Source organism: Panthera onca, chromosome A3 (assembly GCF_046562875.1).
Source record: "Panthera onca isolate mPanOnc1 chromosome A3, mPanOnc1 haplotype 2, whole genome shotgun sequence".
In the NCBI taxonomy this organism is placed as follows: domain Eukaryota; kingdom Metazoa; phylum Chordata; class Mammalia; order Carnivora; family Felidae; genus Panthera; species Panthera onca.
This window is the reverse complement of record NC_138341.1, coordinates 114,853,815-114,881,730: the sequence shown is the minus strand read 5'-3', so window position 1 is coordinate 114,881,730 and position 27,916 is coordinate 114,853,815. Positions and strand designations below refer to the sequence as shown.

The window sequence follows — 27,916 nt, the reverse complement described above, 5'->3', positions numbered from 1 at the left end:
TAGAGCCAAGAAATTAAAATAGCTACTTAATAGCCAGAGTATGAAAACAAAGTATCTATACCACTAAATTTTCAAATGCCTAAATTAGCTAAGTACTATTCTCAGAGGGCAAAAGCAATTTATAAAAGAAATAACCATGTGTGTGTGTAACATGTATATGTACATATGTGTGTGTGTAGATATAAAATACCTTACAGCTATTTTGAAAATGTTGAATAGCATATGCAGAAGGCTTCATAGCAGCCAGTCACTTAGATCTAAACGTCACCCTGAACCACAAACCCAAATAAATTAAGAGGTCTCACATGCTGTTGGAGTAAATGACACTGGCCTGGGTCCCCCAGGATTTATTGGTGGGAGGGGTGGCATGGTGGGAGGTGAGGATCTTGACTGTATCTTCACTTCCACAGGCGATCCAGGCATTGCTGGCACTCTTTTCTCAGCACCAACTAAAGAGAATAAAAGGAATGGAGGTCAGAGTTGTCCACAAGGTAATAAAAATCGTAACAGTAATTTGAAATATGAAATATGAATACCAGTATATTGTCCTAGAGGACTGAGAAATTAAGAAGATGCTTATCTGAGTAGGCTGTATGGAAGGCCTTCAAAAGGTATCTACAGTAGTTCCCTTTCAGCCAGTTTCACTTTCCACAGTTTCAGTTACCTGTGGCCAACCATGGTCTGGAAACACATGATCGCCCTGATGGACAGAGAGTCAGAAGGGCAAGAGTAGCCTAACGTAAGGTCATCATGCCTGGGTCATTCGCCTCATCAGGCAGGCATTTTGTTGTCTCACTTCATCACAAAAAGAAGGGTAAGTACGGTACAATAAGATATTCTGATAGAGGGGGAGAGACAGGGGGAAACCACAGTCACATAACTTATAGTATATTGTTATAATTGTTCTATTTTATTTTCATTTATTGTTAATCTCTTACTGTGCTTAACTTACAAATTAAGTTTTATTACAGGTATATGTATAGGAAAACACATAATATGTATTTAGGATTTGGTACTATCTGCAGTTCCAGGTATCCATTGGGGTCTTAGAATGTATCTCCTGTGGTTAAAGGCTGGGGGAGCAGGACGACTGTACCTCTGACTACCTTGAACTGTGAATATATGCTCATTTGGAAAAAGGGTCTTGGAAGATGTAGGTAAGGATCTTGGAAGGAGATCATCCTGGATTATTGAGGGGGGCTCTAAACCCATCATGAATGATACCCTCCTAAGAAGAGCCGAAGGGGCACATACACAGAGGGAAGACTACATGAAGACGGACGTAGTTGCACAATGCAAGGGCAACGTGACCATGAAGGCAGAGACGGGAGTGATGCATCCATAGGCCAAGGAATGCCAAGGACTGCCAGCAACCAGCAGAAGCTGGGAGACAGGTATGGACTAGATTCTTCCTCAGAAGTCCCAAGAAAGAACCAACCCTGCTTACACCTTGATTTTGGACTTCTAGCCCCCAGAACAGTGAGAGATTATTGTTGTCTTAAGCCACCCAATTTGTGACCTCTGTTATGGCAATCATAGGAAACTAAAACAAGCCAGCAAGGTCAAAGGGTAACATGACCTGAAAGTTAACAGTGAAGATAGTGGCTGAGAAAGGAAGAAACCAGGTTGCATATTCAGCTTATCTCAAATGCACTGTTTTTTGACTTCTTTTTTATAAATTCATCAAATAATAGGAGGAAAAAAGCTAACGTGGGACTGTCTAGACCAGTAGGCATCAATTGCACGGCAGGGAAACAGAATCATAATCAGTTGTATATAAATCACCACAAATGACAAAGTACTAAATTTTTATATATATTAACTAGGGATAAGCAGGAAAAAAGAGGTGGAGTCAACATCCCTGACATCAATCATGCAAATGTCATTTATGATGTACAGTATTTAAAAAGATGAAAAGTAGAGCTGAATCTAAACAAAGTACAGGCTAGTTCACCACGGGGACAATTCATAAGCAGCTGTTTGATAACGGTAGGGAACGACAAATTCCAGAAAAAGAAATTTGACAGATTAAACTTAATGACATCAGAAATAGGTCTGGACTAGTATCAACAGGACTGGAGCAATATTCTAAAGCAGCTTCAGTTACTTTCCCCCGTTAAAAAGAACATGTTACATACTTGGTTAATAATAGGACCAGGGTCACCATAATCATCTTTAAACTGAACTGTGTTCCTCTCGGTAACTCCAGGCTTTTCATGTAAGTGCCATGTATTTATTCTCCAATAACTGTTGAATTCAATTTAAAGAACAAGACACGGATACACCAAAGGTTCAAATGAGACTGTTAAACCAAAGATTTCTTTCTGTGAGATCATAGCTGTAGACACAATACATTCATGACACTGGCAAAAAAGCCCATCTCTGCACATTTATGAGCATCTTTTAATGAGGAAAATATCACCAAATATTATTTTTATGCTTCCGTTTGCATTGGTCATATTTTGGAAAGAGATCTAATGAATACATAAAGTCTATCAAGTAATGTCCTCAAGTTACAAAACCCCTGACAAAAATGTGCGGCTCTCTGAGAGCCATGTGGGCAACACTCTGCCAGCTCTTCCCATCTCTCTGTCCAGGACATTTTCTTTGTGAAATTGATGGTCGTCCTGTCTGATTAGTGGACTAATGAGCTGTTGCGTTTGCCTTTTTCTTCTTGACAGTATTTTTCTCAATGCCCTTCAGAGAATGGTTGACATGTTTCCAGCTCTCCCATCTGGGGCCCAGCTTTCTGGAGGGTGGGGGGAGAGGGGAAGGAAGGAACTGACAGTTGTCTCGCACTATAATGTGTTGTGTATAGTGTGCAACAACCTAGAGGGAGCCTTTCTTCAGACCACCTGCCTTTACAGCAAGGGCGCCAAAGGCCCGAGGAGGACGTAACAGCAAGATGTGTTTTAACATTCAGCACTTGGCAGAATGAAAAACTGAGAGGAGCCCAACTGCAGAACACTGAATTATACACCAAGTGAAAGCTTAGATACTGGGCAAAACCCACCTCGCAGTGTACCGTTTACAGATTAAAACTACCCACATCTCTTGTTCACATCACTACTCATAAATCTGCAACACTAGTGTTGTAGCTCATGTTTCAATAACATCGACTAGTAGAAAAAACATGGGGTATGGAGGCTGAGAAATTTCATGTGAATTCTCATTCTGTTAGAACCTACATTACTTTTATTAAATCATTTCACCTTTCTGGGTCATTTCTAACAAATGTAAAGTAAGAGGTAATAAGACCTACCTGGTAGGAAACAGGTGAGGGTAAAAAACAATGCCTCAACTAGTGCTGGCTGGAGAAGGTACTCAGTAAACAGAAATGATGATTAGGAAACAGGAAGCCTAGTGTCAAGTTCTGGATATACCACCTAACTAGCTATGTGACCATGACCGAGTTAATATTTCCATAGAAAATGGGTACACTATCAACAGCTAATCCATCTAACCTCAGCGAGATTACATGGAATGATTCAAGAATTAACAGCTGCAAAAGCACCAAGTACCATGTAAGGGGGTATTTTTATTGGAGGCTGGGTGGCATGAAGGCACTTCATGGTGTGAGATCTATCCAAGTGGTTTACAACATGACAATACAGCAGCTGCTCAAATGGTGGATAAGGGGTACATTCCAAAGTAGGCATTTTAACCCTCTGATTGTTGGCTGTGCCATGCCTTTATGTCATCACTGTTACAGTGACTTCATTTCTGAATTTTTTTGGAACAGATACTCATGTTTTATATTCTAGCTGAATTCTTTGAAAAAACCAACCATATCTTGAGATCTTTTCAATGCCAGAGAACCTTAGATACAGTGCAAAGAGAAGAAATTCCTTTCTCTCAAGTGGCACTCTGAACCCATAAACACCACTGCTTGGAATATCAAAAAGAAATAAAGTCTTCAGTCCAAGAAAATCAAAATAACCCTTACTTTTGTCATAAAGGTTCAACTTGATTCTAAACATAGATTTTAAGATTCAGCGTAACTGATTTAGTCACTCTGAGTCTGTGCTTTGGTTATTTTGAAGACTTAGGTATATATGGCTTAAAAAATAAAACTCGAGGGGCACCTGGGTGGCTCAGTCGGTTAAGTGTCTGACTTCAGCTCAGATCATGATCCCGCAGCTTGTGGGTTTGAGCCCTAAATCAGGCTCTCTGCTGTCAGTGCAGAGCCTGAAGCCTGCTTCGGATCCTCTGCCTCCCTCTCTCTCTGCCCCACCCCTGCTCGAGCAGGCACATGTGCTCTCTCTCAAAATGAAACATTAAAATAATAATAATAATAATGCATGACCACATGCATTTCCAATATCTCTAGTGGAACTAAAAGAAGAGCAAACATGAAAAAGTGTGTCTGAATGATGATTTTAGTTCTCCATCGTGCAATATGATGTGGATGTCATGAAAACAGAAAACTGATGAGAGAGAGAACACAGTAATGAACAGTTCTCTGTGTGACAGCAGAGCTTTTGTTCCTCACACAGGAATTTGAAGAATCAGACATGAAACTAAAGAGCAGAACACTTCTATAAGAGAAGTAATACAGAACATAAACACAAACATCCCAGATAAATATTACTTGAGAAGAATCCTGTATGTTAAACTGCCCATAAACAAAAGTATTTACAAAGCATTATAAATTGCTTTTACTTTTTTTTTTTTTTTTTTTAAGTTTATTTACTTATTGTGAGACAGCGCAAGCCGGGTAGGGGCAGAGAAAGAGAGAATCTTAAGGATGTTCTGCACCATCAGCGAGGAGCCTGATGCAGGGCCTCGAACCCCTGAAACGTGAAATCATGATCTGAGCCAAAATCAACAGTTGGAGAGGCTGAACCGTCTGAGCCACCCAGGTGCCCCTAAACTGCTTTTAAAAAGTTCTAAAAAATTACTTTGAAGCAGAAAACAGAAAAAGAAATAGAAGAGGTGTAAATATGAGATAAGAAAAATGCAATTATGTCAGGAGAAGGACTTCCTAGACTACTGGAAAGAAGAGAAACTCCCAGGGCTACAAGGAAAAAGTATGTTTAGGTAAAAGAAGGTGAACTTGATGTGAAAAATGCTTTATCACTTACTAGTTTTGTGTGGTAATGATTTTCCTCATGTGTTCCTAGGATAACACATCAAAAACAAGGTTCTGTGAGGGGTACCATAACATATATAATAATGGCTATACAGTACGTACTTACTTGAATTAGATTACAAATCTATTAAAATAAATAATTTTATTTGGCCATTGAGATGTTTATGTATGCTGAGTTTTGGGTAGAAGATATGGTCAAGTGCTCCTGATTATCATCACTGAGAAAAATGAGGTGAATATAGATCTTTCAGATCAATAGAACAGGAATACTGATCACTCCAAACATGTTGACCAAGGAAGTCATTCTATTTCTTAAAAAAAAAAAAAAAAAAAAAAAAAAAGACTCCTTACTAAGAAACTATGGGAAGGTTTAAACCTTTTAAACCTCTAAATCTTTGGGGGCAGAGGCAAAACCACCTAATTTTCTTTTCTATATATTTATATGGTTCAGAAATCAGCATGATATAAAAAGAAATATCTGTTCTCCTGTCCCTACCTACCCCACCTCAAAGGTAACCATTTTATTTTCGTCAAAAACAATTTTTTTTAATGTTTATTTATTTTGGAGGGGAAGGAGAGAGTATCTGAAGCAGGCTCCAGGTTCTGAGCTGTCAGCACAGAGCCCGACACGGGGCTTGAACCCACGAACCGCGGGATCATGACCCGAGCCGAAGTCGGACGCCCAAATGACTGAGCCACCCAGGAGCCCCCATACGTAACCATTTTAATTAATTTTTTGTGTATCCTTCCATTCTTTTTCCATGCACAGATGAGTAAACACAAATATAAATTCCTATCCCACCCCTGTTTATAAAAAAGAAAGCATAATGATGTTAAATTGAATGTCCCCAGTAATGGCCTCTCTGCATCCACCCCATTTGCAATGTATCCAGAAGTGGGATCTATTTCCCTATTCCCAGAATCTGGCTAGAGCCTCTGACTTGCTTTGACCAACACAATGCGATAGAAGTGACAGAGTGCCAGTTCTGAGCCTCTCTTGGAATCCTGACCCAGCCATGAAGGCAAACCCAGACTCCTCTGCTGTAGGATGACACCACATGGAACAGAGATGAGTTGTCCGAGCTAAGGCCAGTTGACCCCAAACACGTGAGAGCCTATCCTAGGGAGTCTGGTCTGCAGCTAGCTGACTGCAGACATACGAATAAGTAAGAACAACCAAAAGGAGAACAACTGCCTGACTCACAGTCATGAGCAAAAAAATCAACACTGTTTTAGACCACTAGGTTTTAGTGTGGTTTGTTGCACAGCAGTAGACTAGTAGGCAACGGATCTATACCACAAACTGTACTGCTCCTTGGTTTTTTTGTTTTTCTTTTGTTTTGTTTTACAATTTGAAAATATGTACTGCAATGCTTAATTCCACAACCTTTTGTTGCTAACAGATGTATGATAGTCCACTGTGTGGAAGTACCACAGTTCATTTAAACAATCCTCTATTGAGAAATAATTGGATTATGTGTTATCATTTGTAGCTGAATTTTGAGGTTCTCTAGATCCCATGCTACTGACTATCCTGTATTTGCCAGGCTTTGGGAAAGAGACAATAGAAGATAGGGCCTTGATTAAGGTAAACATATATATTGAAACGTTTGCAAAGTACTAAGAAAATAAAAAGTAGAAACATTACCATGTGTGAAGGCCAAGGACGTCTTTACAGAGCAATAAGTAGTTCAGTGGGAAGGATACATGAGCTTGCCAGGTAGCACATAAGGACAAAATCATGAAAGATACGGTTTAAATAGTGCCCCTAAAGTTGGGATCAGAACCAAGGAAAACATCAGAAAAAAAAGATTTCCTTGTCTACAGTCTCTCTTTAACCATTGCCAAAAATAGGGAAATATTCTGAATGCGTAACTGTCAGATGAGAAACATTTCCAAGATTGACAATTCTAATCTGCTAAAGTTAGAGGAAAGAACATCGAAATTACTGTTGCACTTGTAGGCTTGTAAGGCTGGCTAAATTGATTGTGCGCATAGCACCTGCTTAAGGATGAACATTTCTCTTCCATGTAGCTCTGCCATGAACCTGACAACACATCCAACTTTCTAATAACATGCAGGCTTCACATGCAGAGACAGCCAGGAATAACTGTTTACAGTGACAGATAATTTATCATTCGACAAAAATTGAGGCATAAGGACTCAAGTAAGAAATGACCAAATGATGCTTTACAAGGGATCTTGAAGACAGAGAGATCCATTAAAACAAAATTAATACTTTACTGTATACTAAAAATAGATTGGAAAATATTTTTTTTCCATTCCACATTTTTAAATACATAAAGTTAATTTATCGAATACATTCTTATAGTTCAGGGATCAGTAAATTTTTTCTGCAAAGGCCAAGACAGTAAATATTTCTGGCTTTGTGGACGATATATGGTGTGTCACAACTATTCAACTTTGCTGTTACAGCACACTCTAGACAATGCAAAAAGGAACAGGTGTGGCTGTGCTCCAATAAAACTTTATTTACAAAAATACCAGTGGCCATAGTTTACTGACCTCTGCAAAGGCTGATTAAAGAACTGACAAATTAAATTTCTAATTCTTAGTTTATTTCTATGCGTGTAAAATCTATTTTGCAGCTTCCACTGAAGTGGTTCATTTGAATAACATTTTTTATTCTCTTAAGACTGGATATAAAGACGATTTACGTACTGACCTCCAAGAAAAATAACATACAAAAGTTTATTTAAAAACAGGGAAAATTATTTTTTAAAGAAAACATTATTTGAAGACAGAATACTAACAACTGAAGTCAGAGCTAGCTGAGGAGTTACAAAAATGATGCTAGTTATCTGATGTTCTTCCAAAAACAGACAGACCTATAACTAAGAGAAGAACCTCAAAGATGACTACCTAACTGTGAAGGATCACTTGCTTCATGAGGATGCTAATTTTTCCCCTAGTCATCCCTCCTTTCTCTATCTTCTATAAGTGCCCTCTGATCCCAGACACTGAGACATGAAGACTATACAAATAACCCTAATAACTTGATAATAACAAGCAACTCAGAATGAACAAAAGAGATTTAAAGAGACAATTCCCAAAAGAAAATCTACAAATGGCTGATAAGGGAGTGAAAAGATGCTCAGCATACCAGTCATCAAAGAAACACAAATTGTAATTCTGCAACAGAAAGGAACACTACGGATACACATATCCAACAATATAGATGAATGTCAAGAGCATTTGACTAAGTGAAAGATGCCAGACACACAACACAACTACACACCATATTACCCTCTTTATATAAAACTTTGTGACAAGACAAAATTAGGGACAAAAAGCAGCCAAGCGGCTGTCTGGGACTGATGGAAAGAAACAGACTACAACGAGGCACATTAGGGGGGCGAGATACATCCTCTCTTTAATTTTTTAAAATTTGTATTTATTTTGAGAGAGAGAGAACACACTCGGGTCAGGGCACAGAGGGAGAATGAATCCCAAGCAGGCTCTAGCGCAGAGCCTGACTGGGGGCTCCATATCACGAATGGTAAGTTCATGACATGAGCTGGAATTAAGGCATGGACGCATAACCAACAGAGCTACCCAGGCACCGCCATGATAAATCTTTTTATGGTGATGGAAATATTTTATATTCTGACTGTAATATGCTAATTGTATCTAAATTATACCACAATAAAGGTGAGTAAAAGTTAGCAAACCAAATACGGAAGTGTATTTTTCTATAATCACAATCAAATTGAGTTTATCCAAGAATGCAAGCATAATTTTATATATTTAAAATACAGTAAGGGGCACCTGGGTGGTTCAGGTCATGATCTCATGGTTCATGAGTTCAAGCCCCGTATCGGGCTCTGTGCTGATAGGTTGGAGGATAGGCTTGGTCTCTCTCTCTCTCTCTCTCTCTCTCTCTCTCCTTCAAAAATAAACATTAAAAAAAAATACAGGGGTGCCTTAGTGGCTCAGTCAGTTAAGTGACTGACTCAATTTCAGCTCAGGTCATAATCTATCTCATGGTTCATGAGTTCAAGCCCCACATCAGACTCCACAATGTCACAGTGTGAGTCTGCTTTGGTTTCTCTCTCTCTGCCCTTCATGTGCACTCTCTCTCTCAAAATAAATAAACTTAAAAAAAGTTTTAAAAAAATACAGAGGGGTGCCTGGGTGGCTCAGTCAGTTAAGTGTCTGACTTCAGCTCGGGTCATATCTCCCAGTCCATGAGTTCGAACCCCGCGTCGGGCTCTGTGCTGACAGCTCAGAGCCTGGAGCCTGCTTCAGATTCTGTGTCTCCCTCTGTCTCTGCCCCTCCCCTGATCATGCTCTGTGTGTGTCTCTCTCTCAAAATTAAATAAACATTAAAAAAAATTTTTTTAATACAGAAAAACTCACCATATTAACAGATTAAAAGAAACACCTTAAAATCACGTCAATAATTACAGAAAAAGCATTTGATAAGACCCAATTTCCACTCAATATGAACAAAACTAGAAACAGAACATCAGTTCCTTAACTTGACAAAGGTTCTCTTCCAAAAACCCTTATAAAATGTCATACTTATTGATGAAACATTAAAAGCAATGTCTTTCAGCTCAGAAAGAAGATAAATCAATGCTTCTATTCAACATTTTTCACCAGTCAAGCCACAGCAGCAGAACAGTTAAGAAGAAATAATACGTATAGGAAAGGAAGAAATGGAACTGTCATTTTATACACACTAGATGACCTTCTATAAGGAAAACCATGAGAATCTAACCATCCAATTATTAGATTATGCAGGTTCAGCAAGATTGTTAGATAGAAGTCCAATATTTTAAAAATGAATTGCATTCCTATATGCTGGCAAACACTAATTTCAAAAAGATATGAATTACAATAAAAATTATAAACAATGTAGAAATAAGCCTAATACAAAATACATAAGCCCTTTATTCTTTTTAAGAAGGAGAATTTTTTCTCTTTAAGTTTATTTGGAGAGAGAGTGCATGTGGGCGTGCACAGGAAGGGGTAAAGAGAGAAAGAGAGAGAGAGAGAAAATCCCAGGCCAACCCCACACTGTCAGTGCAGAGCCCCCACAATGGGCTCAAACCCATGAACTGTGAGATCATGACCTGATCCGAAATCAAGAGTCAGATGCTTAACCAATTGAGCCACCCAGGGGCCCCTTAAATATCCTTTTATGTCTTTTCAGTCAACTTATCTTCTTCATAGTTACATCTATCATGCTTATGGATGGCAAGACTTGTCCCCATTATTTTCTCTTCATTTTAATGTATAAATTCAATGCACTTCTAATTACATGCAAGATTTTTGGTGTAACGTGATGAGCAAATACTAAAATCTAGGTACAAAAGTGAACATGTTAAATGTCCAGCAACAAAACTGAGGCATATTCGCAAATGAAATAGTACTACTGAATAAGTGAACTAGATCTTATGTATTAAAAGGATAAATCCCCAAACAATGTAGTATTATTGAGTAAAAAGAACAGACTGCAAGAAAAATACGGATAGAGGAATACTTTAATAAAAGCCTCGGGGCGCCTGGGTGGCTCGTCGGGTTGGGTGGGCGTCGGGTTCGGCTCAGGTCATGATCTCACAGTTCATGGGTTTGAGCCCCATGTCGGGCTCTGTGCTGACAGCTCAGAGGCTGGAGCCTGCTTCAGATCCTGTGTCTCCCCCTCTCTCTGCCCCTCCCCACTCACACTCTGTCTCTCTCTCACTCTCAAAAATAAAGCATTAAAAAATTTTTTTAAATTTAATAAAAGCCTAAAACCATAAAAATTTGCATATGGTAATAGATCAATCTACATATGGTACATTTACATACACATACATAGTAAAATCTTTTTTAAAACAAGGGAATAATAAACATCAAATTTAAGAGGTGCCTGGGTGGCTCAGTTGGCTGAGCTGCTGACTCTAGATACCAATTTAAGCTCAGGTCATGATCCCCGGGGCAAGGGAAATACAAAAAAATAAAAATAAAACATCAAATCCAGGATGATGACTACTGCAAAGGGAAGAAAAGGGCACGAATCAGGTGGTACAAACTGTAGTTCCAATGGTTTATTTATTTTTTTGAAGAGAGAGAGAGAAAGTGTGTGCAAGTGGGGGGAGGACAGAGAAAGAGAAAGAGAATCTCAAGCAGGTTCTACACTGAGCACAGATCCCAAAGGGGATTCAATCTTATGACCTTGAGATAACGACCTGAGCCAAAATCAAGAGGTGTATGCTCAACCAACTGAACCACCCAGGCATCTCCTAATGGCTTAATTCTTTGAAATACTGGAAGCAAAACCTAAGTAAGACAAACCAGTAAAATATGATAAAGTTAAGAGTAGTTTACATGAGTGTTTTTTATGCTGTGCTTTTTTCTTACTTTGTAAGCTTGAACTATTTCACAAGAAAAGAAAAATCACTGGTTGCAATAGGAAAAATAGTAAGATCATAACACCAGAAGAGCCCACTTACACGGTTGTTATAATGAGAGACGATTATGGCCTGAGATTGGAGTAGCAACAGGAATGGGGAAATGGGATTGGATTTCAAAGATATTTAGAGTTACAATAAATAGGATTTGTTGACTCATTAGATGTGGAAGATAAGACAAGTGACCAAGACAGAGGCCACAAGAGGGACAGTACATTGGAGAGGAGAGATGATGAGTTCAGTATTGGCCACAATTGCTTTCCTGACGCCTCTGATGGAGAAGAAAGAAGGCTAGACTACAACTGGGAGATAGGACTTTGAATCCTGATTGTTCTCACAATTAATCAGCTGTGGGATCTTGGGCAAGTCACTCCACACTCCTGCTTTCCTTCTCTGTAACCGAGAGGAAAGAGAGATTAGGAAAGGCCATACAGTAACCACTGAGAAAGTGCTGTTACACTAAGTACAAGATACTACTAGACAGCTATCCATCAGTAATGTATTAACAATCATTATGTAACTATATATTGAAAGTAACTAACAGGTCTCCTCTGAAGCTAATAACTTTAATATTTAAAGATATGTTGGAATTGCCTGCCAACATCAAACCCTGTTGATAAGCTTAATTGCAAGTTAAATGCAGCAGCAACACAGCTGACTTGATAATGTCAATAGGAAAAAGTGAAATATGGATTTTTGCTTCCCAGCTTCAGCAATGGTTTATTTGGAATAATACAGTTATCTACTCTAACTGCACACCATCTGTTTCAAGTCTCCACCAAGTTAATATTTCTCACATGAACAGAAAGGACTTAAAACTACATTTGATTTGCATCTCACCTTCCCGTGGAGGTTACCCCTACCACAATCTAAATCTACTGAGTATTGACCTCTGAACATTGTGAAACATTATTATTCTGGCCAAACACATATAGTCCAAATCAGATAACTCAGAGATCTGAGACAGTCAAAGGATAAGCTAACTGCAGTCCTGGTTAAATAAAAATCTGTCTTACTTGTTTTTCCAGAGAGCAGGAAAATTGATAAAAATTTCTCACACAGCTGGTCTCTCTGGTTCCATCTACTGATGCATCTGTGCTCCAGTGACTTAACTCAGGCTATCCCTCTGGCCTAGAATTGGCTTCCCCCAAGTTGCTGCACGGCTGACTCCTTATCACTCAGAAGTCAAAACTAATGTCACTTTTCTCAGGGAGAGCTTCCCTATCTGAAGCTGCTTTCCATTCTCCCTACCAGACCATCCCATGTCCTTGTTTATTCTCTTCATTACATTTATTATCATTGTACCAATCAAGCATTTGTTTGCTTGACTCATGCCCATTTTGGGGGAAATAAATGCCCCATCTATTTCTTTACAATACCCTCAGTGCTTAGAATAGGCAGTACTCAATCACAATGATCCAAAGTAGCACATTCAAGTTTGGCTAGACTTGAATTCTCTTCTCTCTCACACCTCCCTATTTCTATTGAGTCAGTACAGACTTGTCACTTCTACATTTTCATTCTCAACCTCTCTCTTTTCTCAGAACCACTGCCTTAGATTAGTCCCTTTTACCTCTAACTAGACTCTCTCTGGGTTTCAGACTATTATGCACTCTCCTACCAGCAGCCATTTCTTCAAGAATCTCTGTATCTTTTGTTCCTTAGACTGGCCTTCATGGTTCCCAGTCACTAAACTCCAATACTTGCCCACATCCATTTTCATGAACAGTTCTACATCCCAATTAGGTTGGTCTCCTATTAGGTCATGGTCGTTCTCTGGTCATACCATCTCTATTTCCTAGAACTTCTTCCATCTCCTTTCTCTAGTTACACTTAAATCTTCCCCGATACTTTTGTTCCAATCTGTTGGTCCTTATTTTCGTCGTCTGTCACCATGCCTAGGATATTACAAGCTCAAGAATAGTGGTTTCATAACAATTGTTGGTTGAACAGAGAGAAGGGGGGGAATCCATAAGAGGTAATTATGCTATTAGTTCTGTTGAAGCATGATGTCAGTATTAATAGCACAAGTATAAGCAAGTTATGCTTACTCTAATTCTAGAGCACAAACTATTCCATTTATCTTAAAATTTCATATAGTTTTACTCAACAATAGGGAGACTAAGTATGAAGATAAAATTATATGATTCCATCAGTACCACTTAAAAATCACCCCTCAAAAATATACATACTACTAAAGCATTATTACACATAAATGAAGGCAGTATAATGTTATATAAATCATAAGCAATTAATTCTATTAACGATAGAGAAGTTGAATATCTGTTTTTAAACTGCTGGGGAATATCCTCCCAGACTTCAAATCTTTTGTTCATATGAACTCTCTCAATAGCCTTTTACATCCCAAAGATGCTAAATTTACCTCAATACCCATCCTCCCGTGTGTGTGTGTGTGTGTGTGTGTGTGTGTGTGTGTGTATGTGTGTGCATGCGCACGCGCGTGCGTGTGGCTGTTATCCTTTCAGATTGAAAATATTAAATTGTAAAGGCTATTAACTTTCACTATTTTAATTATATTCTAGTAAGTAAAAACGTTTGTCCAATGCAAAGGCATATGTACCCAGCCCTATCTTTCAAATATTAGTAAGGTAACCACCAAGTTAACTGTAACTTAAAAAAACTTTTTCTGGGGCGCCTGGGTGGCTCAGTCAGGTAAGTGTCTGACTTCAGCTCAAGTCATGATCTCATGGTTTGTGAGTTAGAGCCCTGTGTTGGGCTCTGCACCGGCAGTGTGGAATCTGCTTGGGATTCTCCCTCTCCTCTCTGTCTGCCCCTCCCCTGCTCGTACTTTCTCTCTCTCAAAATAAATACGTAAAAAAAATTATTTTTCTAAATCACAGGACCATGCTCCGTTAACTTGGATGTACAAATGTTTTTATTTTCTGTACACAGTTATTCCTCAAACTTTATAAACAGCTTGCCAGTGCTAGGGTTCCAAATTGGATCCATATCCCTTTAATATTTGAAGAGCTGATTCAAATGTTTTTCCAGTCTGAAGTATGATGATGAAGCCTGTCAATTTCGGCCTTAGGGTGGATAACCATACAAACAGAACTGCAGTGGGGCGGCTGCATGGTTCAGTCGGTTGAGCGTTCGACTTTGGATCAGGTCATGATCTTGTGGTTCATGAGTTCGAGCCCTGTGTCAGGCTCCGTGCTGACAGCTTGGAGCCTGGAGCCTGCTTCAGATTCTGTGTCTCCCTCTCTCTATGCATCTCCCCTGCTCACGCTCCGTCTTCTCTCTCAAGAATAAACAAACAAACAAAAAAACAGAACTGCGGAGCCAGGAGTATATCAGAGACCAAAGATCAAGCTGTCTTCCAAAATGGGAAGGTCTGGACAACCTCCCTGAATGGCTGATGCCAGCTTCTGTTAAGGAACTCTGGGCACTGAGCAGTTTGCCTTATTACAAAAATAGCGCATGCCACTGCTAGACAGCTAAGAAGTAGTTCTGGGCAATGGTCACTAATAGTTCTGTTTCCAGGGGTCTTAACATTGTCAAATATTTGAAGAAAACTATCTCATCATGAGTAATCAAAAGCAAATGGTTGTGCAAAACCACCAAACTATATATTCCTGTGGCACCTACAGCCACAGGATGTCAAGAAGGGGGGGAAATTCTATGTATTTGATTCAACCTGGTTTCTAACAGTTTATTTATTAAACCCCCTTTCTGGGAAACAAGTACTTTAAAAAAATAACAAAAACTAGTTAAAGGTTTGATGGTTTCTTTTAACTACTTTCTGGAAGTTCTCTGACAGGACAACGGGATTATAGACATTTTTGAGTATATGAGTAGATGTCCTCGAGTCATGTCAACAAATATCCTCCAAATTCTGGATATTCAGAAAAAGTTTCTGGCAAATCCATGTGTAATGAAAGATTCTTTCTATAATATTACACAAATTCACGTTTTCAAGGTATAGATTTTTGCAGAGGATTTCACAATATAGAGCTGCATTGCTCAATATGGTAGCCATTACCCATAAATGGCTAATGAACACTTGAAATGTGGCTAGTCTAGATTGAAATATACTGAGTACAATAACAGCAAGTTTCAACATTTAGTACTAAAGAAAAGGAATGTAAAATATCTCAGGTTTTAATAGTGATTATATGTTGAAATATTTTTAAAAAATTTAATGTTTATTTTTGAGAGAGAGAGAGAGAGCATGAGCAGGGGAGGGGCAGAGAGAGAGGGAGACACAGAATCCGTAGCAAGTTCCAGGCTCCCAGCTGTCAGCACAGAACCCAACATGGGACTCGAACCCACCAATAGTGAGATCATAGCCTGAGCCGAAGCTGGACACTCAATAGACTGAGCCACCCAGCGCCCCTGTTGAAATATTTTAGACCTATATTATTAATTTCATCTGTTTTTCTAAATAAAGCTACTAGAAAATTTACATATGTGGCCCCTATTTGTGGACTGCATTATATTTTCTTGGACAGCTCTTTTAGAGGAATATGATATACTGATAAAAAAATACACGGTCTCTAGATTCGGGCAGATGATCAGGATTCAAATTGAGGCTCTGCTACTTGCCTAGCTTCTTTTTTTTTTTAATGTTTATTTTTTTATTTTTTTTGGAGAGTGAGTGAGAGAGCAAGTGAGCGAGCAGGGGAGCGGCAGATAGAGAGGGAGACAACCGTGAGATCATGACCTGAGCTGAAGTTGGACACTTTACCAACTGAGCCACTCAGGTGCCCCTTGTCTAGCTCTTTGATAGCAGGAATAGTTCCTTCTCAAAGTCTGTTTTCTTGCTTATAACATGCAGTCAATACTGTCTAGCTGCCAGGGTTGCTGTTGACAATCAAATTAAATAAAAATAGAACAACCTAGCAGAGACCCCAAGCCACAGAAACAAATTCATCTTTTTGTCATTTTCAAGGGAAATTTGGACAATGATGACCTCACACAATTAAGGTTGAGCAATTAAGGGCAGGATAGTTTTGCTTTATTCTTCCTTTCCAGAAAGTAAGGTAAATATAAAGAGAACTCAATTAACTAATCATTTTATTGACCTCAATCTTTGAGGAATGTAAGATGCATATGTTGCTGAGATGCTTTATTACAATGAATCTGGGAGAAGCGATCTGATGCGGTCTTTATGCCCACATCAGATAAAGACCAGGGGAGGTGTCACCACAGCCTCCTTGTGTTCTTTGTGTCTGGCTGGACTTCCAACCCCCAAACTGTAGGTCGGGTTCTCTCATTTGTGCATCTCCCACAGCCCAAACCAAACTCTACTGCCTTTTACCATCTTTAAGTGTGAGCTCTAATTTAAAGAGTATGTTTTGCATTTATATCCTTGAAGTTTCCATCTACCAAAAACTTGGGGCCTTTTACTTGTTTTTACTAAAAATAGGTCTTCAGTTTTGATTAAACTGAAAGCTTTTCTATAAGGAGAAGGGATCTATTTATTAAAATGATAGTTTATTTCTCCTTTTGGGTCCTTAAATGTTGAACTATCCCTGCATTATGGGATCATCTTGTTTGATTATGCTGTGTTACTCTTACATACAGTATTGTTCTTTATAACAAACCAAGGAATAAAAGAAACGATAATGCAGTTTAAATCTTTCAAACTGGCCAGAAATGAAAGGACAAGAAAGAAATACAGTGAGCTGAATAGCAATGGTACTTTTTGGGTTTAAATATATATACATTTATTTATTTACACCTAACTTTCTATTCTAATTACAGACAATACTTCAAGTGTTCACTTTTCCCTCTAAAAGTTTATCATTCTAATTTTTTAAATGTTACTTATTTTTGAGAGAGAGCACATGCATATGCGCATGCAAGCAGGCACAGAGAGAAGGAGAGGAAATCCCAAGCACGCTCTGATGTGGGTCTCGATCCCACAGACCATGAGATCATGACCTGAGCTGAAATCAAGAGCCTGACGCTTAACTGACTGAGCCACCCAGGAGCCCCTAAAAGTTTATCATTTTAAATAACACTTTAAGAAGGCTAAAACAGACTAACAATGCATATTGTAAATTATAATATCCACAAAAAATATTTAAGTCTATAGGTCTATATTAAGTTGGAAGTTACAATCTTCCCCATTCAATGGAAAGACCCAATGATTCACTCTAAATTCCTGATTTCATCACTATCAAAATTTCTAATGCAATTTAAACTATGTGAAGAAACAATGTTTGGAACAAATGGTCCAGATGTGAGCATCTGCCTCTCATTTGTCTTGGGACAGAAATTGTGAGTTAAGATTAATGGCTTTAAATGCCAAAACAGCCCAGACATAACAAGTTAAAACGAAGTACATGTAAAATGATTTAAACTTTGGTCTTGGAAACATCCAAAATGTTTTCCATACTTATCTAAGGGAATGTAATTAAAACTAATTTCAATCAGCAAAGGCAAAGAATATTACATTTAAGTAGAGAAGTTTAGATCTGGGTAAAGACAATTCTTGGTAGACTCTCCTATGTACTTTGAGAAAGCTAGCAATCCAGTTTCCAGCTTCAAACTAGAATAATCTTGAATTTCTGTGCCCTAATCATGAATCTTCTAAGGAAAAAAAATTAATAGTCAAAATACATACCTCTATAGGATCACAGGACTTTATCCTGATTCAGAGCTGCCTTTCTATCTTTACTTCCTGATTATGAGTCCCCTTGGCCCTCTAGGCTCCACAAAGTACTTTTGATTACTTAGAAACTTGACTGTGAAGGATCTCAAGATTTTATCTATTTTGAACTCAAACTCAATGCAAGAATCTATTACAGAATATAAATGGTTTTCATGAATCCCATCTCTGCTTAAAACTTTCATAGAAGAAAAAAAAAACTTTCATAGAAGACAGGATGAGCAAATACCACTGTTTTGAGTAAATAAAGAACGAACATTAACAGGAACCTTCATTTACTCATTTTTAAAATAAGTGAAAAATGATAATAATTAATTGCAGTATTGACAGAATTACAACATAAAGTTGTAACCCATTAATTAGCTACATTTTTAGGGGAGTGGGCAAATATCACATATCAAATAGAGACTGGTGTGCAAAGGACAAAAGGATTAAACTCTTATTTCAATAGCCAACCACAAAGAGTAATCATGCTTTTCTTCTACAGCTAAGCTTTTCTCCTGAAGTTTACTTTCAATTTACCATGGCCAAGGTTTTAATAGCAATTTCTCCACATTTCCTCAGCCAGTCCTCCATCACTCTGGCAAAGCATAACGAAATGGGATAGTGAATTTTGGGAGAAAATTATGATGTATTTCCAGTTCAAACTGTAAGGCTTTATCTATATGCCTGTTACCTTCCATTAGTTACAGTATCCGATTACTAATGTACTAGGAAGAAAAAGCGCAGAAATAAATGTATGTTAAAGTACCGACATTCAATTAGTGTGGTTAAAAAATGTTTTCTCAGCCAGAAAAATGTTTCATACACTTTGACTATGTGACCTCACTCCTGGGAATATGTCCTTAGAAAATAACTCAAGGGAAAAAGCAATTTAAACCACAGAGAAATGGTTAATTAAATGGCGGAACCGCATGTCAATGTGAACTGTGAAAGCATTAAAAATTATAATTATGAAAATCATTCAACACTTGGGGAAATGCATACAATACAAAACTGTGTGGGTAAGCCTCCTACAAAAATTATATGTACAGTACAATTACAATTATTTATTTAAAAAAAAAAACAAATACATGTAGTCAGAGTATGGAAAGGAACACAAAAATGGAATTGAGGACATGTGGGAATAATGGGTAAATACCAATTTCCTCGAATCCTTTTGGAACACTGCTTATAAAATATTCTCATTTGCTCTCTCACTAAACTTCCTTTTCTACAGGAGAATTATAAGACATCCTCTGGGCTGCCAAGCATTCCTAACATGTGAAGTCTTTCTTCACACAGAAGCAATATGATCTAGTTACCATGACTTCATTTTTGAAACCAAAATTTTGACAAGCAGTTAGGGTCAGGAACAATGGGACAAATTATTTGAAATAGGAAGCATGACAGAAAAACCAAAATTTGAGAGTCAGAAGCCCTAGACCCCAGTCCTACTCCTCCTGAGAGGCATAAATAGGTAAAAGCATGCTTAGTTAACCCAACTGTCCTAGGATACAATCCCAGTAACTTGGTTGTATGACCAAAGGCATGTCAGTTAACCTGTCAAAAGCTCATTGTGAGTTTAAAGGCTACCTTTTTTTTTGGGGGGGGGGGTACCCAGTAAATGCTTAAACAAATAAGTACATCTAAAACAGTGGTTCACATCTAAGTAAAACAGGCAGTTAAGAGGGCCTCTCTGTCCAACCTGTTTTGTCATCAGGAAATAAAGTTAATAATCCTGTTCTAAACTGCAAACCACTTACAAAACATACCATCACCACCATCATCTACTATTATTCTTATTATTACTTCTATTACACCTACCTGGAAGCCAGCTGTAGAAGTTGGCTAGAGTTTACCTAATGGGCTGAGGAAAAAATCTAAACCTAAAATGTCACTTAAACCTAATGATAAAGATAAGAGCACACAATCAAGAAGGAATATAGAGAGCAAGTCCACAATGAAATGCATGATACAGTTGGTACAAGAGGGGGTACAAGAAAGTGCTCCTATCACCTTGAGACAGCTGTCCTCTGAGTGTGCTAGTACTGAAAATGAATGCATACTACAACAGAACTCCCTGCAGAAAAATACATCTGATGAAATGGTTTCTAAATACACTGCTAGCAGAGACTTGGTTACCACCTAAATCCAAACAAGGTGACTTAGGACTGAAATATATTTAACCAACATCCCTCTAGGATTTATTATTTTAATTCAACAAATAACACATTGTCAAGCGTGTGTGATTTTATCTTTTTCAGAAACAAGGTGATCTAAAAATATTTACTAAATACAATTTACTTAAAATAAAATACTAAGACTTTTCATGTACACATAACTCAGAAATAAAGAAGATACTCTCTAAAACCTAATCAAACATTAGATCAAAATACTGGTTCAGAGAAATAATTGGATCTCCCCAGTTAGTTGAAGAACGTTAAACTACAAAACCATATGGGTTACTCTGTCCAAAGAAAAGGAGACCAAACAAGGATAAGGGGCTTGGGCTGTGGCCCTGGGAACAGGCCCATTATCTTGTGACTATTTTACAGTAATGGCTAAACTGAAACAACAGATTGCTCAAATACATGCAACAGTGCTCTTACATATATAGAGGATTGGTAAATGGCAATACAATCTAATTAATCAACAATCTAATTATAATTACAAATTACAAAAAAATTGTAATCTAATTACAAATGTTACATGACGAAAACAATGCACAGTCTGGGTCTATTTCTTCACTGAAATCATGACAGATAAATAAACGGCAACATAGAAAACGCCTTGACAGGAGGCACAAGAGATAAAAAATTCATGGAAATAACACGTAAAAAGTATATTCATAGGCAAAACTGAAAGGGAATGTGGAAAAAATAAGTTGCTGTCATTCCTAAAGCAAGAAGTTGCAATGATGATTCATTTTATCAATCATCACTGAAAGACTAACATGACCCAAGCACTGTACTAAGTGCATGTAATGCAAAGATGAAGCTACAATTCCAACCCTCAAAGGAGTTAATGATATAGCTAGGTGATAAGAATTAAAGGAGAGGACCTCAAGTAGACTGGGAGTGGAGGCACACAGAAAAGGGAAAATTTACCTGAATCTTATAAAAAAACAATCAAATCATACTGTGTTAGATGATAAAACAGGTTGATGGCCACCATGGAGAATCAGTTAAAAACAAAGACTCCTGTCCATCAAATAAAGGGTATTAGCCACATACACTACTCCTTTTGCAACCAAATCCATGGTCATCCGCACACAGATGCCAAGTTTCAAGTGTCTTCTCTAGAAACTTCACTCAGCCCACCTTATCACACATCTTAGTTCACTGGCTTGCAAATTTTAAGGCTAACATTTCATTCTGTTCATCTGTAGGAACAGATGGCCTACACAGCATAAACTCTCCCAAGAACTAATTTTTACCCATCACATGTGGTTAAAAATCCAGATTTATACCTAGATTAGTGAGCAACAGAAACCCTCATAATGACTTGACAATTATTCAGTGTGACAGCTGTTTGTACCACTATCAAATGTGAGTTTTAAAACATAGGCTAACACCTCTGGTTCCTCTGGATTAAAATAAAACACCCCTCCCTCCAAAAAAAAACCCAAAACAAAAACAAAGAACCTGAGTCACAATACTGATCACAGGTACAAAGCAAATCTTTGCCACGAAAATTTTAGAAGGTAACTACATACCTGACAAAACCATGGATATACATACTCAATCATCCCAATGTTCATACTCTATAGTAAGGCCTCAGGACATATTTTCATTAAAAAACAAAAACAGGGGCGCCTAGTGGCTCAGTAGGTTAAGGGTCCGACTGCAGCTCAGGTCATGATCTCACAGTTTGTGAGTTCGAGCTCTGCATGGAGCTCTGTGCTGACAGAGTGGAGCCTGCTTGGTATTCTGTGTCTCCCTCTCTCTCTGCCCCTCCCCTGCTTGTGCTCTGTCTCTCTCTCTCTCAAAAATAAACAAACATTAAAAAATTAAAATTAAAAACAAACAAACAAAAGAAAATACAAAAGTTAGCAAGGGTAGCTGTATGCTGCAGATGAGCCCTACCCAAATGGTAAGGTATATCACTTGGGTGATATTTTTGGGGGGGGTGATATTTTTAACACATCTATCAGCTGTAACATAATAAAGAACATCAAGAAACTTTCGTTCATATCACAAGATCCCAAATGCTTGGGGGCGCCTGGGTGGCTCAGCTGATTAAGTGTCTGACTTTGGCTCTGGTCATGATCTCGCGGTCCGTGAGTTTGAGCCCCGCATTGAGCTCTGTGCTGACAGCTCAGAGCCTGGAGCCTGTTTCAGATGCTGTGTCTCCCTCTCTCTCTGACCCTCCCCCGTTCATGCTCTGTGTCTCTCTGTCTCAAAAATAAATAAACGTTAAAAAAAAATTAAAAAAAAAAAAAGAGAGAGAATACCCAGACTTAAAAAAAAAAAAAAAAAAAAAATCCCAAATGCTTGATTTATAATTTGTTCATTTCTGTTTCAGAAGAGGCCAGCCTCTGCCTCTCATGTTGTAAGCCCCTTGAGATTTGGAGCCTCTTGATCACTGCTATATTCCAGTGCCAAGTCCAAAGGTCAGAACATAGTACACACTTGATCTTTATTTAATTTTTTTAAATTTGTTTAAGTCAACTCTTAGGTATTTCTTAGTGGGCTATACAAGTTTTTTCAATAATAAGACTATTAGATTAAAAACCAATTAGGATGGGAAATTAGGACCAGAACTTCAGCCTTGATTTAAATCCAAATAAAAACAAGGTAAATGTTGGACTTGCTTCCATTGGGGGATAACACAAAGCCCTCTTCTATTTTAATACTTTGTTCCATGCTTTTATAAATATGTATTTTAAACATAACAGAGAAATTATACTGTACAGTAATATTACTCTGCAATTTTTTATTGAAATTGCATAAAATGTATATTCCTGATTTTGTAAAAGTTTTAGAAATTCCAGACTATCTCTGCATTAAAAAGCAAAAAAGAGAGAAAAACACACCAATAAGCTAATTTATGTGATAATGTTAAGGGTACAGAACAGTCAAACAATCTCAAAAAAGAACAAACTTAGAGAACAAACTACTCAATGGCAACTGATTTTTAGTAAAAGTGCCAAATCAATTCAACGAGGAAAGAAAAGTCTTTTTATAACAAGTATTGTTGAAACTGGTTATTCAAATAGAAAAAAACTAGTCTCGATACTGTTATTCCATCTACAAAAACTGTTTCAACATGGATTACAGACTAATATGAAGAAAGTTTCTAGAAACAGAGCAGAAGAGTATCTTCATAACCTTATGGTAAGCAAAGCCTAGATGGTCACACAAAACCTGGATGGTTACACAACAAAAATGCAAGCCATAAAAATTTTTTTAATTGATAAATTAGGCTTTATGAACATTAAGATTTTCTGCTCATCAGCAGATACCATTAAGAAAATGGACAGATGCGGGGTGCCTGGGTGGCTCAGTCGGTTGAGTGTCTGGCTTCAGCTCAGGTCATGATCTCACGGTTCGTGAGTTCAAGCCCTGTGTCCAGCTCTGTGCTGACAGTTCAGGGCCTGGAGCCTGCTTCAGATTCTGTGTCTCCCTCTCTCTCTGCTCCTCCCTTGCTCACACTCTGTCTGTCTCTCAAAAATAAATAAAGATTAAAAAAAAAAATTTTTTTTTAAATGGACAGATGGGCCATAGATTAAAAAAAAGTTACTCACAGCTCATATATCTAACAAATGACTCTTATCTAGAATGTATATAGAATTCTGACAATAAACAACAACAATAAAAACTTAAATACCTAATTTTTGAAAGTGAGATTTGAATAGATAATATTTAGATGGGACAAATGTATCTTCAGAAAGGAAGATAAAGCAATGTCCAATACATACAGGTAGTCAACATCACTAATCATCAAGAAAATGAATGTTATAATCATAATGAGCTACCACCACACAATCACTAAAATAGTTAAAATAAAAAATGTTAAGGAGGATATGAAGCGTATGGAATTCTCATACATTACTGATAGAGGAGTGTAAAAGGTACAACCATTTTGGACTGTTGGAGAACTGCCTAGATGTTTTCTATAAAAGTAAACACATATCTACCCAATGACTGAATAATTCTACCAAGAGAAATTAAAACAAATGTTCACAAAAACTACAAAAATGTTTATAGCAGTCTTATTCATATTAGCAAAAAACTGGAAACAACCCAAATGTCCAGCAACAGGTAAATGGATAAACTGATGTACATTCATACAATGGAATACCAAGAACATTAAAAAGGAACAAGACACTCATTCATATAATTACGTTGTATAAAACTCAAAAACACAAGCGCCAGACACAAAGGAATACACACTACATGATTCCTTTTACATGAAATGGAAATATAGGGGGATGGGGCACCTGGGTGGCTCAGTTAAGCATCCAACTCTTGATTTCAGCTCAGGTCATGATCTCAGGATCCTGAGATCAGCCCTGCGTCAGGCTCCATGCAGAATGTAGAGCCTGCTTAAGATTCTCTGTCTCCCTCACCCTCTGCCCCTCCCCTGCTCGCATGCACTCCCTCTCTAAACAAACAAACAAACAAACAAACAAACAAACAAACAATTGTATTTAAAGAAACGGAAATACAGGGAGAGAAATGAGATATTGGTTGCAGGAGGTTAATTTTCTGGTAAATCTAAGTGTTTTAAATTTTAGTTAACACTATGGTTACACAAAAGTGGTAACTATAAAAAAAAACTTATTAGAACATAGTATCTGTGCATTTTATTTGAATGATATACATTTAAGAAAAATCAACTCCAAAGGCTATCCACCACCTGTTCTGCTGCCCTCCTCTAAGGGAAGCTTCTGACGGTAGGATATCTCCTTGGCATGTGGAAATCACTCAGGCTGCACATCAGGTCTCGGTACAATAGCTATGAAAGGGTCTTCTTTCAGCACTTCTTTAGAGCCAGCTTATGCCATCCTTCAAATTTCCTGCAGTTTTTCATCCTGAAGGGTAAGCCTGATAATCAGACCAGCACTCCTGCATCCTGACTGACCAGCATTCACTTCTAATCAATAACAGACGTGGGAATGCTGCCAGGAAGGGCCTTATGCCAAAGTAACAATTCTCCTATTCTAGGGCAAACACCCTGCTTAGGCTCTAAGTCATCCAACCAGACAGAAGGACATCTGGAAATACACTACAACGCCATGTGCTTGGTCCCTGTGGATGATAGCTGTAGGCATCGCAAGCAGAGGGTTGCTGTGCCAGCCTCGTGGGACACGACAGTACAGCAACTCCACAACCTGCTAATACAAAAAAGTACAAAAGACATGATTGAAGGGAAAGTAGTAGCAAATGGTTGCAAGCAGAAGTTCATTTTCCTTGGTTATCATTCTTTTCCCAAACAAACAGGAATTGTCTACTTCACTTCCATATTCAACTTAGGTCCCAATTTTCTATCTACTCATAGCCTTGACTTTTCAACTCTACCATCTTCCATGGATCTATTTAAAAAAAAAAAACTAACACTTCTGGCCACTGGGGTGGGTTGCTCGGTCAAGCATCCGACTCTTGATTTTGGCTCAGGTCATGCTCCCAGTGTCGTGAGATCAAGCCCCACATCCATCTCTGTGCTGTTAGTACAGAGCCTGCTTGGGATGCTCTCTCTCCCTCTCTGCTCCTCCCCCACTCATGCTTGCTTTCAAATAAATAAAACGGAAAGAACTTAAAACCAAGCAAACAGAAAAAAACCCTAATACTTCCAAGGAAACTAACACTCAGTGTAAATCAATTCAATCATACAAATTGCCTTAGAAAGCATTACAAAATTTTAGAGATGTGTAAAAATTTGCTTTTATAAAATCTGAATTGATGTACAAACACCAAAGTAATTAGCTGTAAAGGAAAAAAGTCAGGTGTATGTGTGTTGGCAGGGAGCCATTTATTTTTGGTTTTATGTTGTTCCTGCAACTGTCTGAATTAGGCTTATATTAAGGTGTGACATTTTGATGTTATTTGTATTATGCAGCCATCTAGTCTATTCTAGAGCAGTAAACAGTTACCAATTGATAACAAAGGAAAACTGATTTAAAAGCCTTTCTTCAGATACTAATGAACACAATACACTTTTTTTAAATTTAATTTTTATTTTTAACATTCATTCATCTTTGAGAGACAGAGAGAGACAGAGTGTGATTGGGGGAGGAGCAGAGAGAGAGGGAGACACAGAATCTGAAGCAGGCTCCAGGCTCTAAGCTGTCAGCACAGAGCCCGATGCGGGACTCGAACTCACTGACTGCGAGATCATGACCTGAGCCAAAGTCAGACGCTCAACCGACTAAGCCACCCAGGCACCCCACAATACACTTTTTCTTAATCCATACTGATAATGAAGCAAATTTCCAATGTACCTAAGATTTGAGTAGGGCAACCTTCTTGCATGGAAAGATAACAGAAGTCAGGAAGCAACTACAATAATAATAATAACAGCTACCATTACTCTCCATTTCCATTTATTCTTTGCAAATAACATAACATTAATTTATTATGTGCAAAGATTGGTGCTAAACACTGTTAATATTTTATTTACGCAACAGCAAAACAATGGGACATACCATCATGATTAACACTTTACTCAGCCGAAAAATAAGGCTCAGGGAAATTGAATTATGCCCAAGGTCATATAGCTAAGAGGTGATAGCTCTGTTGGACTCCAGAGCCCATAACTATACCAAAAGAAATCTACACTGAATGATGCTGAAAGAGTAAATTATTATAGAATTCCATCAAGTTTGTACACTGTGACCAAGGATTTAATAAGAGAAAAGAAATGAACATTGATCTTAGTGCAAAGAGACTTCATATTCTTATACAGTTTCTTTCTTCAAAAATGTGTGAAGGTAAATGTAGAGTCTATAGCTAATGTAGGCCCAGGTAAAGTTAGAACACGGGAGTAGAAGTTATTACGTAGACACCCATTTATGACCTCCACTGACAATCAGAGAGGCTTCTGACAAAGCAGGCCCAGTCTGTCGAATGAATGGGCTCAAGGAGTAAGAAAAATTAAACCACAATTTTGAAAATGTTGGCTCCACACCAAGATCATCCTTTTCTTCTCAGTATAGATCCTCAAAATCAATGACCTAAAAAGTTTCTTCCGTCAGTATTTCCAAAAATGCAGATACCTTTAGAAAAAGAGATAAATACTACCTAGAGGCATATAGGCACAAATATAAAGGGCCAATAGCCATCACTGCTCATTAAAATTACCATTTTCATGATGACACCCTAAAATATAACCAGGTATTCTACTGTGCTTCCCAAGAGAGGCTGAAGGATAGAAACAAGTCAAAACCAGCTAGAAAATAAGATCTCTTTGGCAAACATTTTAGTGGTGCAATTAGCACCCACTCAATTCATCTGTTCAGATCGCCCAATCTTATTTTGGCATTAAACTAAAATTGGTATGGGAAAGATGGGATAAACATGGCAATAAATGAACTGGGAAAAGTACCAACTATGGGATCTCATGAACAACTCCACCCAATACAGAATGTAAGTTCTAGGGATGGAGCACGCTCTATGTTTGGAATGGTTTATCTTGCATTCTTCCTCCAAACCCCATGCTTCTTCAGCAAGTAGGAAGACAGATATGAATATGCTGCCGCTAAAGGCTACAGCTGCACCTTGCAGATGTCAGGCTGTTAGCTCTGTGATCAGCAGCCATGCTATACGCGTTGCTGGCTCCCTCCAG

The 27,916-nt window shown here is 38.0% G+C and overlaps 1 protein-coding gene across 4 annotated transcripts in view; it reads right to left on the bottom strand.

Moving 5' to 3' along the window:
* CBFA2T2 (CBFA2/RUNX1 partner transcriptional co-repressor 2) overlaps positions 1 to 27,916 on the bottom strand; it is a 140,939-nt gene that overhangs the window by 41,610 nt on the left and 71,413 nt on the right. For all 4 annotated transcript variants that reach the window (XM_060615766.3, XM_060615753.3, XM_060615761.3 and 1 more), the window contains one exon: positions 306 to 449. In XM_060615766.3, the coding sequence (XP_060471749.1) occupies positions 306 to 423 (118 nt within the window). In that variant the 5' untranslated portion in view covers positions 424 to 449. The remainder of the gene's footprint in view (positions 1 to 305; positions 450 to 27,916) is intronic.